This window comes from Podarcis erhardii (genome assembly GCF_964252035.2).
Source record: "Podarcis erhardii genome assembly, chromosome: 9".
Classification (NCBI taxonomy): Eukaryota; Metazoa; Chordata; class Lepidosauria; order Squamata; family Lacertidae; genus Podarcis; species Podarcis erhardii.
In genome coordinates, this window is record NC_138512.1 from 19411304 (window position 1) to 19428476 (window position 17173).

Below are 17173 nucleotides of genomic sequence, written 5' to 3' on the forward strand. Positions count from 1 at the left end.
ACCCCTCACACACACACAAAAACCCCGCCCCGTCACTTCCCTCAAGCGCGTGCGCTCTCTCTCCCTCAGGTGCCTCGCGCGCGGGGCTGAGGAGATTGTGGCCTGGGAGAGCGTTCCCCCTCGCCGCCACCGCCCGTCCTACTCCGGGGGAAGCTATGAGCCATGAAGCCGCCTAGCAGAACTTCCCTCCGGTGGCAGAAGCAGCAGCAGCAGCAGCAGCCCTTCTCTGGCCGCCGCCGCCGCCTCCTCCATCCCAGCAGCCGCCGCCTTGTTTTGCCCGGCTCGGCTGCCCAGCTCCATCCCCCTCCTCTTTCTGGCGCTTCTGCTTTTCTGCTCAGGGTCCCTGAGGATGTGCGGAGCCGCGGCAAAGGTGTAAAAGAGCCGCGGGTTGCCGACTCCTGTGATAAGGAGAAAGGGATTTCAAGACATTGTGACTGCATACAAACAAACAGAATTTCAGTTTGGGTTGTTGCTGGTTTTTTGCAACTTTATCGTGGGTAAATAAGTTATTCCTGTTTGCAGCAGAAACTGGCCCTGAAGAGTCCTGATTGGTTTACCCCTTCAGTGTCACAGGGCCAGGCCCCTCTCAAACTTTCCGGAACAGTTTTTGTTTGCTTCTAAAGCACATTATTTGTGCCCTTTTTTGTATCAGTAGCATGGCAAAGTTGCAAGTAGTGAATGTTCACATTGCCCTTAATTTTAAAATTTTATTTAAAGGCAGACACCTGGCCTGTAATGGGCGGAAGGGCAAAACAAACGACAGACTTGGTGTTCAATTTGCTGGCCAGTATATCTGTCAAAAGGTTGTGAAGGCAGGGGAAAAGCTGGCCTCAAGCTGTGGAAAGAAAACGAACAAAAGGGCTTAGATTTTAAGTGCTTAGCTTTTTTACAGGAATAAATGCTTTAATAGTTGTGTTTCTGCACTACCTGCAAGCTTTATATTTGCTTACTTCACAATTATTATACTTTCTGTTAGGTAATTAGGAATAGTGAGCCAGTTAGGTTATTCACAAATTTATGGAAGACTGGGAAATGCCTTAGGATGTGAAAAACAGTGCATTTTTGGTTTCACCTTTTCCTTAAACATTGGATGGCCAAAAGGAATGCAATTCTGTTTTCTTCTCCTTTTATGTACTTTATGAATCTGCTAAAGCCCATTGTCAGCTAGACTTTTCAGTTGGAAAGCCAATTGGCCTGGCCAACGAGACTTGTGTGCCAGCAGTATTTTATAGTAATGTTGAGAGCAATACAGTTCTTGTGCTAATGTGTAAAAAGCCTGGAGGGTATAGGCTAGCTATATATAAATATCTCATTGGAGGTAGAAGACAAGGTAGCATAAATAAATAACATAGAAAATGACTTTTTAAAATGTAGTCACTGTAGGTGAGTGTTGACTTAAATAATGTTCTTTATAATTGCTTAACTGGTGAAGGAAAGGAGCCTATTGCAAACCAAGGCCACAGTCTCAGTGTGCTCCTGGACTTAATGCAATCTCCTTGCTTGTTCCAAGGATATAGTGGACAGCTTAGGATGTTATATACAGCTTGCGGGAGAAGAGTTTCTTAGCATAAGCATCTCTTCCCCTCCTCCCCAAACATGCAGCATAATGGGTGAGATTTAGTGTAGTCTGAGCAGGCATCTGCTTCACCTCCCCTGAAATCCTTCTCTGTGCCCCCCAAATCTGCTCAGGGCAATTGGGGGACCCTAAAACAGAATTTGGGAGGACAGATTGCGGAGTGGGAGGAGAGAAACTGGAAATCCCATTGTGCACGTGGGCAGACATTATTGGATGTCTCTCGCTATTCTAAGTCTTTTGGAATGCTGCTTCTCTGAACAATTATGTTCTAACACCTTCAGTGTATATGTGGATTCAAAATTGCAGTCCATAACTATTGCAATAGCTATTGCAGCTTAGCTGGAACAGCAAAAGATTCCTGCATTGCAGGGGGCTGAACTATAGATGGTCCTTGTTGTCCCATCCAACACCACAATTCTGTGATTCTGTAGCTCCATATACCTGGTCAAAACAAAATAAAAAAATTTTTTCCTTCCAGTAGCACCTTAAAGACCAACTGAGTTAGTTCTAGGTATGAGCTTTCGTGTGCATGCACACTTCTTCAGATACCTGCTTAGCTATGGTTAGTAGATACACAGTACTTCAACATTCTGTATATTGGTTTAAAATTGGAAGTATTTAGCATACAAAAGACTTGAAGGAAAATTTGTGGCACCATGTGGACATCTGAGCTAGTAAATTTTGTGATTTAATTATTAGTTGACGATGTCAGGAGGGTCTGCCATAGTTTTGTCTACAAAAAATATATTTACTTCTCTGAAAGATAGCACCGTAAGTCTTTGGAGACCGTAACCTTTTAGAGCAAGTTTGTAACCTGTCTTTGTGAGGTAATGAGAGTCACTAACTTTGTCTCCAACAAGTGCATAATAGAAAACGTAAAATGTTTGCTCTGTTGTAAATGTTCATTTGTAGTGCTTTCTGCAATGAAGAACACTTGCAAACAGTACTGGACATTTTCAGTCAACCCTAAACTTTACTATTAAATGAATGTCTTTCCCTTTGATGCTAATATCATTAATGTTACTAGTAGCTTAATTCATGCTGATAAAAATGAAATGTATCTTAATAGTGAAGCAGCAAAGTCTATTATTAATCATGGATATTGTGAATTTGCTTCACATTGAGGTATCCATTTATACACAGGCCTAAAAATAGCTTGACTATAGCACATTTTCAGTGGCATATATTTTTCTTCCACCTTTCCTTATTTTTGAAGTTGCATTATTAGAGGGAGGTTTTGTGGCTCCCGCCAACGGTGGTGGAGGTGGGGGTAGTTTCTGCCCACGATAAGGAATACTAGATCTGTAATTACCTTACGTGTTTTAGGTTAAATGCCTAGAAGTGAAATTGTTGGGAGGGAAAAGGATTGTTAAAAATGCATCTTGCATTGTTAAAAATGCATCTTGCAGTCCTGTTTAAGAATGATTCAGTTTACGAACTCTGCAAAACTGGAAATCGTGTCCCGGTTTGCGAACTTTACCTCGGTCTAAGAATGGAATCCGAACGGCGGAAGGGCACTAGTGGTGGGAGGCCACATTAGGGAAAGCACGCCTCGGTTTAAGAATGGTTTCGGTTTAACAACAGACTTCCGGAACAGATTAAGTTCTTAAACCAAGGTACCATTGTATAAGCATTTTTTGGGATGGGTGTGTGTCAAAAAGCATTTCATTGGATTATTTGCTAATTTTCTGAGTGCAACCAGAAATAATTCTATTTAGATGCTCTGCATATAGTACATAGAGTCTGCCGTATTTTTCGCTCTATGAGACGCACCAGACCACAAGACGCACCTAGTTTTTAGAGGAGGAAAACAAGGAAAAAAAATATTCTGAATCTCAGAAGCCAGAACAGCAAGAGGGATCGCTGCGCAGTGAAAGCAACAATCCCTCTTGCTGTTCTGGCTTCTGGGATAGCTGCGCAGCCTGCATTCGCTCCATAAGACGCACACACATTTCCCCTTACTTTTTAGGAAGGAAAAAATGACTCTTATAGAGCAAAAAATACGGTAAATATGAGCACAGCTAAAATCCCATTTCCGGTCATGGCTGTAATGCATGTTAGAAATGGTGAACAAAACTTTGCGTTATATCTGTATATACAACAAACTAATATTAATGGTGTCCCAAGCTAAGAGAGAACTGTTGTATTATTTATTGTAGCTGCTACAGTTTGAGTACCATTTTCTAGTAAGTATGATCAGGTAATAAGACTTCATTGAAGGATATGCATATTTAAAACCCTGCCCTGTTTAAGCATAGGAGCCCTTTGAGAATTTCATCTCTAGACTTCAAAGTATCTCCTTGGGAGTTGAATACACTGCTATAACCTTGATGGGTCTTTCAGAGAAATAGTACATTCCTCCAGTTCTCCAAGGACAGTATTTTCCATAGGTGAAATATATATTTAAGAAATGCTTACCTGTTACCTTTTGGAATCAAAAAAATCTTTGTAGTTTAGAGAATTGTATAATTATAATACAGTCTACTAGAAGGGAGAGAGTCTTCAACCATTAACTTTTTGTCCTGCAAATAGTTTGCACCGTCATTGTTTTACAAGGTATGCATGAACTAGTATAGTTGCTTTAAAGAAGTAAGACTTGATTAACATGTTTTGAAAAACCAGTTTCCTTAGCTAAGCAGAAACTTTGCTAAGGTGAGTGGGCAGGAGTGATGTTAGAGGGCAAGGTAAGCAAAAGCAGCAGAATGTCTCCAGGCAGCAGGTGTGTGAATTCTGTAATGACTGGGTGGTCCCCATTAAATGTCATTATGGAAGCGTGGCAAGTTAAATTTTTGAGTCCCCAATAAATAAAGCTGGTTCATCAAGTCTAGTTATGTCAAGGAAAAACATACCTATATGCCTTGGCTTCATACACTTTTGTATAGGAATTGCAAACTGTATTTACTATCTTAAAGCCACTTTCGTGTGTACCTCTGTTTATAGGGAGGGTTTATCACAGTTGGTTTTGCTTTAAACTTGATATAAATTTAGAGCTGATTTTTGGAATGGAGACAACTTCATCCTAGCAGTGGATTTTTGCTAATTTGCAGCCTAATTATATGCTTTACTCAGTCCTAGTCAGTGATGTGCAGTGTTAAGTTTTCCCCCAGGTCTTAAGTTCATTAGTAACAAAGAACGGATGCCAATTGAAAATACAGTATTAGGCAAGCTTGGTAGTTTCAATGTTTTTAGCTTTGTGTACTAAATTCAAGTAAAATAAACTTGCTAAATTAGATCTTACTTTAGGGCATCAAAAAAAGTTTCACTGCAGATTACCCTAATTTCCCAGTTAACTTTTTTCTCACAAAACATACATCACTGGGGCAAGTTCTTGTATTACCATGGCAGCATAAGACCCACTGCTCCTTCCTGCGCCATCAGAGAATTTGAGAAGTCAATATGAAAAGAGTCCATTCTGCAGTTCCTGCCAGCGTTGAACCCTGGATTGATGGTGTCATATAGATGAATGATGGCACAGGCTTCTCCTGCATGGTTTGGAGTGTCTCATGTTCTCTTGGCAGTATAGGAAGTGGGGGGGAGGGTAAAGAACACCTGGACTGTTAAGTCCAGTCAAAGGTGACTACGGGGTTGTGGCACTCATCTCAATTTCAGGCCAAGGGAGCTGGTGTTTGTCCACAGACAGTTTTCCGGGTCATGTGGCCAGCATGACTAAACTGCTTCTGGCTCAGCGGAACACCGTGATAGAAGCCAGAGCGCACAAAAATGCTGTTTACCTTCCCACCACAGCAGTACCTATTTATCTACTCGCACTGGTGTGCTTTCGAACTGCTAGGTTGGCAAGAGCTGGGACAGAGCAACGGGAGCTCACTCCGTCACGGGAATTCGAACCGCCGACTTTCTGATCTGCAAGTCCAAGATCACAGCGCCATAGCATGCACCAAAACCACCATGGCAACTTAAAAAGTTCCATTCAAGAAAACTCACTGGGGTCAAGAAGTGTTGCTCCCAAGTAAGATTTGATAGTAAAGTGAGAAAGAGAGAGGATGGCTTTCTTGCCATAGGCCATTGGTTTAGCTGCTATCACTGCAAGGTGATCAAGGGGGGGGGATCCAAAAAATCTGCACCAGGAGGTGGCAGTGAAGACACAAAGCATAAGCAAGAAGGCGGTCATCATCTAGCACCCACCACTGGTGTCAGCAACCCATGGTGGAAAATGCTAGTCCAGATGTGTTGAACCTGTGGCCCTCCAGATGTTGCTGGACCCACAACTCCCATCAGCCCCATCCAGCTTGGCCAGTGGTCAGGGATGATGGGAGTTTTTGTTTGGCAACCGTGTGCTTGCGTAATCCTGACCAGGATTTCCCGTCTCCTACTCTTACCTCCCAACTGTTGCTGGTAAGGACATCTATCTTCTCAAAACTGCCTCGCCAGATGTACTGTGTAGAATTGGGCATTTAACTACTTTAAAAAGACTGATGATTGGCTAAAAGAATTGATTGGAGCCTTAATATTATGCGAGCAAAGATATTAATCATCAGCATGTTTGATACTTAATGCTAATTACTAAAAAAAAAATAGCTGTCGTTAGGCATCCTAAAGAAGCAATGGATTTTATTTATTATGCCTTCCTTCAAGGCACTCCCGTTTTATTCTCAACAACCCTGTGAGTTATCTTTAAGCTGAGTGTGTGTGGCCAGCCCAAGGTTGCTTAACAAACTTAATGGCTGAGTGACCATTTAAATCTTAGTCCAGTCCCATAAGGCAAAGCAACCTCTTCAACTGATGACTTGCTGTGTTCCTTTTTGGAACTCTCTTCCTATTTGGAGATGTCTGCAGGTGTTGGCGAAAGAAGCCTTGTGACTTCTCTGGGGCTATTGAGGCAAGCTGTCCTCATTCCTGCTCTTACTAACAGGTGACTTCATAATGAAATGACTTGAGCAATCATCTCTGTGGAAAGTGGGCCCATTCTGCTCATGCTGCAGAACACTGAGTTCTTACAAGAAGTGTCCCATCCATGCATGTAACAGTATATGAACAGCTTAGTTTTCATTATGTGCCCTGGACCTTTCCCTGGGCCAGTCTGTGTAATGACTCATCTCTTAGGCCAGTTTAGATGCCCATGCATTCGGTGCATGTTGTCACAGCCACGCTGTCCACACACTCTACTGTAACTTAAGCCTTAGTGTCTATAACTGAAATGATACACGTTCTTCCCCTGTTTACCTCTCTGCCTGGTGGTGCAGCTAGTCTAGTCTTGAGGCCAAAATCCAGGCTGTCATAGCCGGTGGTGGGGAGCAGGTGACCATCCAGACCAGGGTTTGAAATTAGCAGGGCGCCAGGCGCATTTTGCACCTAAAGATTCTCCGTTTGCGAGCACCTCAAAAAGTCTGGCCGCCATTTTGTGTGTGACACTTAAGGATTACTGAAATTATGTGCTTTGAAGCCTGGAAGTATGTGTTAAGGATAGACAATATGTTAAGGAGTTTAACAATAAAGAGTAGAGTGTTTTCAAAACTGAAGTACGGTACCAACATTTTTATTGTAAATGCCAAATTAAGCATGTCTTAACAATTTTTGCTAAAAATGTGATACAGTGGTCACTTATGTGAATTGCATATTAGTTCATGCTTATCAAAATAATAAATAAAAAGTGTTGCTGGCACACACACCCCAACCCAGGTCCCAGAAACCATTTGGCTCCTAGCTTTTCTATCCCAGTTTAGGAAGATTTTTTAATCTGGGGTGGTTTGGCATGTCCATGTTTACAGATTCTCATACATCTTATCACATATATTAAACTTTTCTACAGCAAAATGGTATTTGTTCGTAGTGTGTCTAGCATCAGTGCAGCAGAATCAAACTCTCTGATTCCTATTAGAATGTGAAACTGCATTTGCTCAGAATATTTCTTTTCTTTTTATCAGGGTCGGCAAACTGTTTTGGGTTTGTTTGTTTTTCTGTATTGTATCAGGAATGTAGAAGCAATTAATAAGGCATAGAGTAACATGGGGAGAGATTTTGTGTTCTTCAGAGCGGAATTCATACAAAAGTAATACTGTTAAGGCTGGGGTCAAAATTGCTTGGTTGCACCACCTGCATCTACTTCCTCTGTGGTCTCCCTGTCTCAAATTATAGATAGTATGCTAAGTCATCTGGGTAGGGACTTTTGTATCTGTAAATCACTATGCACATTGATGGAAATATATATATATTTAGAGAGAGAGAGTGTGAGTGAGTGAGTGAGTGAGTGAGTGAGTGTGTGTGTGTGTGTGTAAGCTGCCATTTCCTACACAATAGTCTTGGAACATCTAATAATATTTGGCTGTGGCTCAATAATACATGGCTTAGTTGGTGATATTTGATCAGCAATACATATTTTACCATCCTGCTTGCAAATTTTCTTCCTAAACCCCCTTAAGTCTACAGAAGAGTACACTGATCCCCAAAGGTATTGTGGCAGTGTGTAGTTGTTAAATCCTGAGAACACTTGGCATCCTTTTTTTAAAAGTAACTTGCTTATACTCATGGTTGCTGTACTTATTTAAGACACATGGATGTTCCAAACACAAATCTTACTTTAATCTCATCAGATTATTGGTATGCTGTTTGCCATAGGTTCTTTCTTTCCTGCTTCCTTTCTGTTCCCTACCTTCCCGTCCACCTTTGCTGGTAGTGATATATAAAATAGTAGAGAGATGGATGCTCTTAAGAGTGTGGGAGGATGTGGCTGAACAGGAACTGTCTGCTTTTGCCAAGTGTATTCAAAGCCAGTGGTAATTCAATAGTTGTCATTGCCACATTTATATTTCTTGGTTAACTCTGTAATTAAACGACATCATCATCATTCTAGACCTGCTTTTCTCAACCTTGGATCCCTATATACTGTTGGACTACAATTCCTATCCTCCCTAGCCAGCAGGACCAGTGGTCAGGGATGATGGGAGTTGCAGTTCAATAACATATGGGAACCCATATGTTAAGAAAGGCTGGTCTAGACTCTAGAACATTGCCTTAGAATTAGGCTTTTAATCTGCTTTGGAACGTATTTACATTGTTTGAAAACTAATGATCATGGAGAATAAAAATGTGCCTCCCATTGTTAATTGGATTGTTTGTAATGTCTTTTTTGTGGTTTAAATGCAGTACGCATATAATCTAAGTACTCACTTGGCAATTTAAATATCAAAATGTCTGCGCCCAGTTAGATTACTTAAATCCCATTGACTTGAGTGAGATTTAAGCAGTTTAACTATGAGCAGATTTGGAGCCCTAGTCTAATTAAAAAATGTTGCTGGACCTGCTCCATGCTCTTAATGTGTCTAATCCCAAACATACTTCAACCACAACATAAATATGACCTTGGAATTGTTAAATACTAGGGTTATGTGGCTTCCAGTGTGACTCTATGCACTGACTATTACAGCAAAACTGCTATCAGGTTTTTTTATCTCTATAAATTTAAGAAAAAAGAGAATACAGTACATATTAGCATCTGATTGTAATTTTTCTGTTTTTATTTTTAAGACAAGCAAAAATCAAATTAAAGTAGATCTTGTAGATGAAAATTTTACAGAACTAAGAGGAGAAATAGCAGGACCTCCGGACACACCATATGAAGGCAAGTAATATTTTTTGTATAAGCCATAGTACATTTACACATCTTATTACTTGAAGGTAAAGTTTATAAGAAATCGTATTGTGGCCCATTTTGAAGCCTGTTATTAAATAAAGATAAATAAAGATTGCTTCTTTGTTTGTAGCATATATCTGTTCAAGCTAGTTTGTGCACATAGTATTTTAGAAAACTTTGGGCTGCACTTTTGCAGGAGTTGGTAATGACTTGTGTGTTTGATCTGATAGAACTGCATGAATATTTTTAGCTGAACATAATTTATTGTACAGACACCTTGGAAGTAGTAGTGCAAGTGGGCGGGGGGGAGGTTAAGAGTTCCATATTAATGATATAGTGCCCTGCTTTCATAAACATTTGACACTGAATAATAATGCCCAGTAAGAGGAAGTAGAGTGTGCAAGCATTTTTAAGGACCAGGTTTTCAGACCTTAAAGTTATAATTCAGCTGCTTGACAGGTCTTTCAGCTCACTTCCTCCCATCCCCTTCTCTTGTCCCTCTTGACAGAGAGTAGTAAATTAATTCCAAGCAGTTGGTGGGTATCTGTTGACAATGTAAAAAGTTGAAGTGTACTCTCGGGACCTGTCTCTTTTGCTTATGTTAGCTACATAAAGCGCCATGTAATAGGTTAAGAATGAAACAAATAATTACAATCTGTGGCTTTTGAAAAATATGGAGACCACCAAATATTTAGTACTGTGAGTTAATGTATACCAGGGATTGTCAACCTGGTTCATAACCACCCACTAGTGGGCATTTCAGGATTCTAGGTGGGCGGTAGGGGGTTCTACAGCACAAGCTGAATCCTCCTTCCATCGAGCACCGGTGGGCGGTAAGGAAATTTTACCATCAAGAAAGATGCATTAGTGGGCGGTAGGTATAAAAAGGTTAACTACCCCTGGTATAGACTGTTACCTTTCAGGGGTGCTTCCACTTGTTAAAAACAAATGCACAAGTTTCCTCCTTCACTGAGATGAGCTTTCAGTAAGTAGTGAATCACTAAAGAACATTTGTGCATAGGATAGATATATAAAGAAGCAAGATACACGTGCATATGTCTAAGGTGGTACACATCATATGTACCACCTTAGACACATGATGCTGATGACAGGCATCTGTCCGTGAATCAAGGAGGGAAGAAATCCCACCTCTCCCCAAATCTGCATCAGGGTGTTGTGGACCCTCCAGAGCAGTTTGGAGGGATGCAAGGATATGAGAAATTGCCCCAAAATGCTTGCTTCTCCATTCTGCAGATGTATGTCTGCCATCATTGGGGGGGAGGGGGAGATAAGATGCCACTCATTATTTCTTGTAATACAATTGTTTTAAAAAGCCAATTTCATCACCCATGCTTTGAAGTTGGCTTGTTTTTGAAACTGAGCTTAGTTAATGTTAAGCCATGCTCCTTGGTTTGACCAAAATGGAAATGTGTAGTGTGGCTTACTAAATAAGGAGTAGAATCTTCCGACGTCATCCTTCTGGCCATATGGGAGGGAGAACATACAAGCTCAGTTCACTGTGGTTCATGCACGTCACAGTAAACCATAGTTTATCATGGAATCCAAATGTGGCTGCCATCTCTCCCAGAAGAACAGTGCTTACTTTACAAATCCCAGGATCCTCGAGTTATGTGGGATAGTGCTTATTCCAATATGTCACAGAATGAGAGACCTTTTGTATACTGTGTGTTGAAATTGAGATTCTCCACTCCCAAGTTTATTTTAGAGAGCCTCCTGCTAACTCAAATTCATTGATTTCCAAACTGCATGTATTAATAAGTTTTTATCTCTCTTCATTCTTGCCTTCTAGTATAGTTATAGGACACTATCCAGTCCTCTAGTCTTATTTTACACCACAAATGCAGCTCCTTCAGTCTAGAGATTGTTCCGCCTTTTCAGTTTGAATCTGCCCTACTTAAACATAGGAATCCAAAATTGGGCACAGTGTTCTTGTCATGGGTACATCATTTCTTCCACTTGAACTACTGTGCTTACTACCTTTTAAGCAAATGTGTGTTTGCTGCCTTTGCAGTTACATTACTTTCCTGCCACTGACAAAGATTTCTCGATCTTTCTTAATGTCTGATGAGTTCTCATTCAAGAGCAAAAATGTTTGTTAACAGCTCCCAAATGCATGACCTTACGCTTCTTAACTTTCCATTCATTTTGCATAACTTGTGCAGTTAAGAATTGGGTGTCATCAAATAATTTTATCAGTGTTCCTACTTCCCTCCCTAGAGCTGCTAGTAAAATCACTGAGCAGAAGGCACTCCAAGACTCATCTTAAGGAGGGGACGGAGTTTCCTTCAACTTAAAAGTTTGCCTTTTGCCTTAACAATTTGCCTTTGCCTGTCTTAGTCGATATTGGTGTATGTTTTTTCATTCCATGTTACAAAATGGCCACACTAGACACTTTAGTTAATATTCATAACAACTGGAATGGCTGGCAAAATTCCCCCAAGGTGAGCTTATTAATGTCCCTGGCATTTTCATAATCTGAGTTGGAGGAGAATTCTTTGCTTCTCTCTCTGTCTGGGCATCCCAGAGGCCTTGCCACCGTCCCTGACTGCTGTTAGCAACTATATGCTGGTAGGCTAGAGAAGATAGTCTCTTCCCTTCCCCTTTCCCTTCCTCCCTCCCTCCTCCTTTTCTCTTTCTGGAATGTGGAAAAGTGACACATATGCCTGGAGCCCATAGGAATTGCAGCTTTCCTAAGGGTGATTACAGTTTGCATCCCCCTTTCCCTGTGCATTGCTGCTGCTGCTTCAACCAACTCTGCGTGCCAGAGAAGGGGAGATATTGTGCCAGGAGAGAAGGTGTCAGTGAGGGCTTCTGGGGACAGGGAGTGCAGCCAGGTATAGGTGGAGGGTTTGTTTTTTGAACCTCAGATTCTCAGGAAAAGATATCCGCCCCCTACCTTTCTTTCCCAGAAGAACTTAAATACTTTCCAGGTTAATCCAAAGCAGATTTGAGAGACCATGCCCATCTCTAGTATCTTCTCTTTCCAAAAGGCCAGTTATTTTGAATAAGAAAATGTGTATGGGAATCATGGGTTGTTTGTGTTTTGCTATGTTGCTGTTTATGCGTATGGTCTCACAAGGGCTGCTAATTCATTGAAATGAGTGAAACATGCCATGTGTTGGTGACTCGATCAACAAAAAATAAAGGAAACTGACAGGATTTATTACAGGCTCTAAAGCGGTATCTGATTGTGCTTCACAAAGAATAAAGAGGAAAATTCCCCACCCCAGGAGTTTAAAAAGCATGTTATTGTTATTTATTGTTTGTAGTGTGAAGTTCTATCATGTCATTGTTATTGATTGTTTGTAAGCTGCTTTGGGGTTCGTTTGAATGAAAAGCAGCATGGTTAATAAAGCAAATCAATTAAATAAAAAATAGGGAGACAGCAAGGACAGGGAAATGCAAGGTGAGTTGGAATAAATGTGGTACAATCGCTGTTGAAAAAGATCTGTTGCACCCCAGTCAAGCTTGCAAAGATATATCACTTGCCCAATAACAATTGTTGAAAGTGTAATGAATGCGAAGGAACTTTTTATCATCTTTGGTGGACCTGCCCGAAGATTAAGGCCTACTGGGAAATGATCTATAATGAAATTAAGAAAATCCTTAAGTGGACATTTATAAAGAAACCAGAGGCTTTTCTCTTGGGCATGGTGGGCCAAACGGTTTCAAAGAAAGATAGAACATTCTTTATGTACGCAACAACAGCAGCAAGAATTCTTTTGGTGAAGTATTGGAAGACTAAAGAAGTACCTACTCTGGAAGAATGGCAGACCAAGGTGACTGAATTCATGGGACTGGCAGAGATGACCGGCAGAATCCGTGACCAGAAGAGAGAGACAGTGGAAGAAGACTGGAAAAAATTCAAAATATATCTTAAAAATTGTTGCAAAATTTCGGAATGTTAAGATGTCAAGGGATTAGATATAAAGAATTACAGCTGTAAAAATTGAAATTTAGAAAAAAGCTCTAAAGAGAATTAAATATAAAAAGGGATGAAGGATTGCTAAAAAAATTTTAAAATAAGGATGCAGTGAAGGGGAGGTTTGGGGAAGTCGTGTTATGTTTGTTTGTTTTTTGTTTATGTTGTAAAATTAATAAAAATTATTTTTTTTAAAAAAAGAAAAAGATCTGTTGCACATAGGAATGTAAAAGCTACAAGTCTTTTTATTAGGATTGCTTCTGTCTGAAAGTAAGTGAGCTGTTAACTTTTTTTGCTAAGACAAAAAGTTAAAATGCCATTTGATTCCCTTATTCAGTATTTTGGTAAAATACTGCTGGCAAAGTGTATAATATTTGTGTGTTGGCTTTTGCAGGAGGAAGATATCAACTAGAAATAAAAATTCCAGAAACGTATCCATTTAATCCCCCAAAGGTACAGTGAGCATAAATTCTCGTGAATAATTCTTCAGAATGTTTCTGTATAGTAGGTGTTTTGTTATGCAGTGCTGTTATCCCCTAGATCTTTCTGGATCAACACAGAAACAACAGCCATTCACCCCTCATCATTTTATGTCAATAGTCCCTGGTCACAAAATATTACACAGCTGGCAAAGCAATGATGGAACTTTTTAGAACAAAACTGCCTTCAACACAACCTTGTTGTGAACAGCTTTGTTCACCCCTAGCCCATTGCTCTCTGCCTGAAAACCAATATGAAGGCAGTAACTGTTAGATCTAGGTTGAATTGTATATATAATATTTATTAATATATATGTTTTAGTATAATAGAAATATTACACATATTTTTTAAGCTTCAGGGTGTCACAAGGCTCTTTGGTTTCGCTACAACAGACAAACACAGTTACCCTTCTGAAAATTGCTATAAGGATGCATCTTCATTCCTTGTGTTTATCAACTCACTTGGTAGCCATAGATAACCAGGAATTCCACGCATGCAGGTAACAAAGGGATGGATTTCTCTGTCATCTGTCTGCTTTTTTATAAGGTCATTTTTTAAACTAGTCTGCTAAGAGGTATCACTTCAGATTGCTGTGAGGGCTCACCCAAGAAAATGCTCTCCATGCCAGAAGAAACACTGCATTTCAATATGTACAAAACTATCCTATTTAGGTAGTTTTTATCTCAGAAATCTTGATCATCAATATTATGGAGGAATATTTTTTCATGTGGCGAAGCATCCAGTCATGTGAGCCCCCACCTGCATTCTGCTGTGGTGGAACTCAGGTTTACATTTATCATCATATATTGCCATTTGTGAAAACAGTTGGAGGTTTGCCCATTAAAATATGTAGAGGTTGTCTTGAATACTTAGAAGCTAATTTAATAGAATTTTTTGTTTCATATTCTAGGTGCGGTTTATCACAAAAATATGGCATCCTAATATTAGCTCAGTCACTGGGGCTATTTGCTTGGATATCCTAAAAGATCAATGGTAATGTTGTGCATTAAGTTCTTGAAGATCCTCCAGATAATTGGACAATCGTCTATTTACAAATGTAGTAAAACTGAATTATTGTTTGTTGAGTGAAGTTATTGACAATGGATTATTGATTTAATGAGTATACCACTGTTCATCTGAAGATCACAGGGCATTTGGGTGGATGAAACAATGGATGGAAAGATCATTTTCATTCTCTACTTATATTTTTCATAGGAATTAGAAATATGTTTCCTATTGCTTTACTTTAAACTTAGACCACTGAGTAATTCTATACCATGGTTTGACAGTTTAGAATGCCCCCCTACATCTTTTTTACTGCACCTCTTGGTTTTTGTTAACCATAGTTTGCTGTGACATCTGAATTGACACACTATGGTTAGTGCTTACATCCAAACCATGGTTTCTGGTCTGTCATAGTTGGATGATTTGAATGGCAAACTGGTTATCAAAAAGGAGGAAATGAATGAGGGAAGCATGAAAGGGGTGCAAATGTGTGACTGCTCCCCTTCATTAAACCACTGAGCTGTTTTTACTTAGGAATTTAGAAAACTGGATGACTTTTCCGATTAGGAGTGCTCTGTACAGCAGTGTTAGCCTTAGGTGATCACTGAGTTTTTACTGCTTTTTAGACTTTTCTGTTTCTTAGTAAGAACAGGAATTGGAGGCTAGATCCCCCATGTGATCTTCGGCTCTGTTCTGGAGGGTCCCCCAACTCTCTGGAGTCAACACTCAGGGCACAGTGGGGACCGCAGGGAGGAATTGGTAAAAATTGCCTCCCCTCTTCTGTTAGTTGAGACATTGTTGTTGTTGTTGTTTAGTCGTTTAGTCGTGTCCCACTCTTCGTGACCCCATGGACCAGAGCACGCCAGGCACTCCTGTCTTCCACTGCCTCCCACAGTTTGGTCAAACTCATGCTGGTAGCTTCAAGAACACTGTCCAGCCATCTCGTCCTCTGTCATCCCCTTCTCCTTGTGCCCTCAATCCTTCCCAACACCAGGGTCTTTTCGAGGGAGTCTTCTCTTCTCATGAGGTGGCCAAAGTATTGGAGCCTCAGCTTCAGGATTTGTCCTTCCAGTGAGCACTCAAGGCTGATTTCCTTCAGAATGGATAAGTTTGATCTTCTTGCCATCCATGGGACTCTCAAGAGTCTCCTCCAGCACCATAATTCAAAAGCATCAATTCTTAGGCGATCAGCCTTCTTTATGGTCCAGCTCTCACTTCCATACATCACTACTGGGGAAAACCATAGCTTTTAAGGGTCTCCAAAGTGCTTTTACACAGTTTGGTTGGAAGCATTAGCGGACAGATAGAATAGCTGTAGATTTAGGATTTGCTCTCTTTGGGGCATTAGACCTGTGCCTGAAATATAGCAATTCAGACTGAATATGGGGCTCATGTGTTTGAAAATTAGGTATCAGGGAGGATTCTACCCAAGTTGTTTTTGTTTTTTTAATGTGGGGAATGTGCTGTCTGTCTCTCTCTCTCTCTCTCTCTCTCACACACACACAAGGGCACATTCACTCATATGAGCCCCCAACCTAAAGGCTGAAGTGGTATAGCTCAGACACAGGTTTATCATCCCAGTGAGAACTTGGCCATAATTTTAGCCTTAATGTCAATTAATTAGTGTGATTGATGCAAACTGTGGCAAATGAGTAACCCAGGCATTCTCCTCTGGTTGAGTGGTACAATTAATGCATGACAGGGAAAGATGATTTTAAATAACGGAGTTGAAATTATTCTAAAGGCATTGCAATCAGATTTTTGTGTGTTGATAATAATGTGAATTTTATTATTTCTAATTTATTCTAGGGCTGCAGCAATGACTCTTAGGACAGTGTTGTTATCACTGCAAGCACTCTTGGCAGCTGCGGAACCTGATGACCCCCAGGATGCAGTAGTGGCAAATCAGGTATGATGTTTAGGAAAACTCTGGTTCTCTCTATTCATAATGCTTTTCTCTTTTCAAAAGTACACTGACAGCTCTCAAATTTTGAGTTTTAATTAAATCTGTAGGACACAGGCTAGTGAAATAGTTATTTGCTCTCTGAGAACTCGAAAATGCAGAATTGGTGCAGTTCCTAAAATAGGACCTATTATAGCATAAACCTTTGTGAATTTTTTATTATTATTATTATTATTACTACTACTACTACTACTACTACTACTAATACTTGGGAGTATGTTTTGCTGAGAGTTGTGACACTGCACAAACATTTTGCCTACCTTGATAAATAAAAAGAAAATATTCTGTGCATGTCTGGTTTTATATTTTAAATTAACTGACAATTGTTTTTGCTCACTTCCGGCATTGGGCCAGTTACCAGCTCTCAGCCTGGCTACAAAAGGGGACATGGTGCTTGTATCATAGGCATCAATTTTTGGTTCCTTCAACCAGAGTGAGGCCAGCTGGTTGTTATAGCTCTTCAATAGATGTATACAAAAGTTTTCATGTTATTCATAGAGTTACTGAATCAAATTTATAAAATCAAAGCACACACATGGACACACACTAGCTATATAAAAGTGGCTGGCAGGAATATTGTCTTGCTTGAAAGGTCTCTGTATGAAGAGGAAAGAAGCC

At 40.2% G+C, this 17173-nt stretch overlaps 1 protein-coding gene across 1 annotated transcript in view; it reads left to right on the forward strand.

Moving 5' to 3' along the window:
• UBE2K (ubiquitin conjugating enzyme E2 K) overlaps positions 1–17173 on the forward strand; it is a 32423-nt gene that overhangs the window by 13468 nt on the left and 1782 nt on the right. The window contains exons 2-5 of the mRNA XM_081876009.1: positions 9059–9152; positions 13502–13560; positions 14498–14580; positions 16402–16501. Of these exons, the coding sequence (XP_081732135.1) occupies positions 9059–9152; positions 13502–13560; positions 14498–14580; positions 16402–16501 (336 nt within the window). The remainder of the gene's footprint in view (positions 1–9058; positions 9153–13501; positions 13561–14497; positions 14581–16401; positions 16502–17173) is intronic.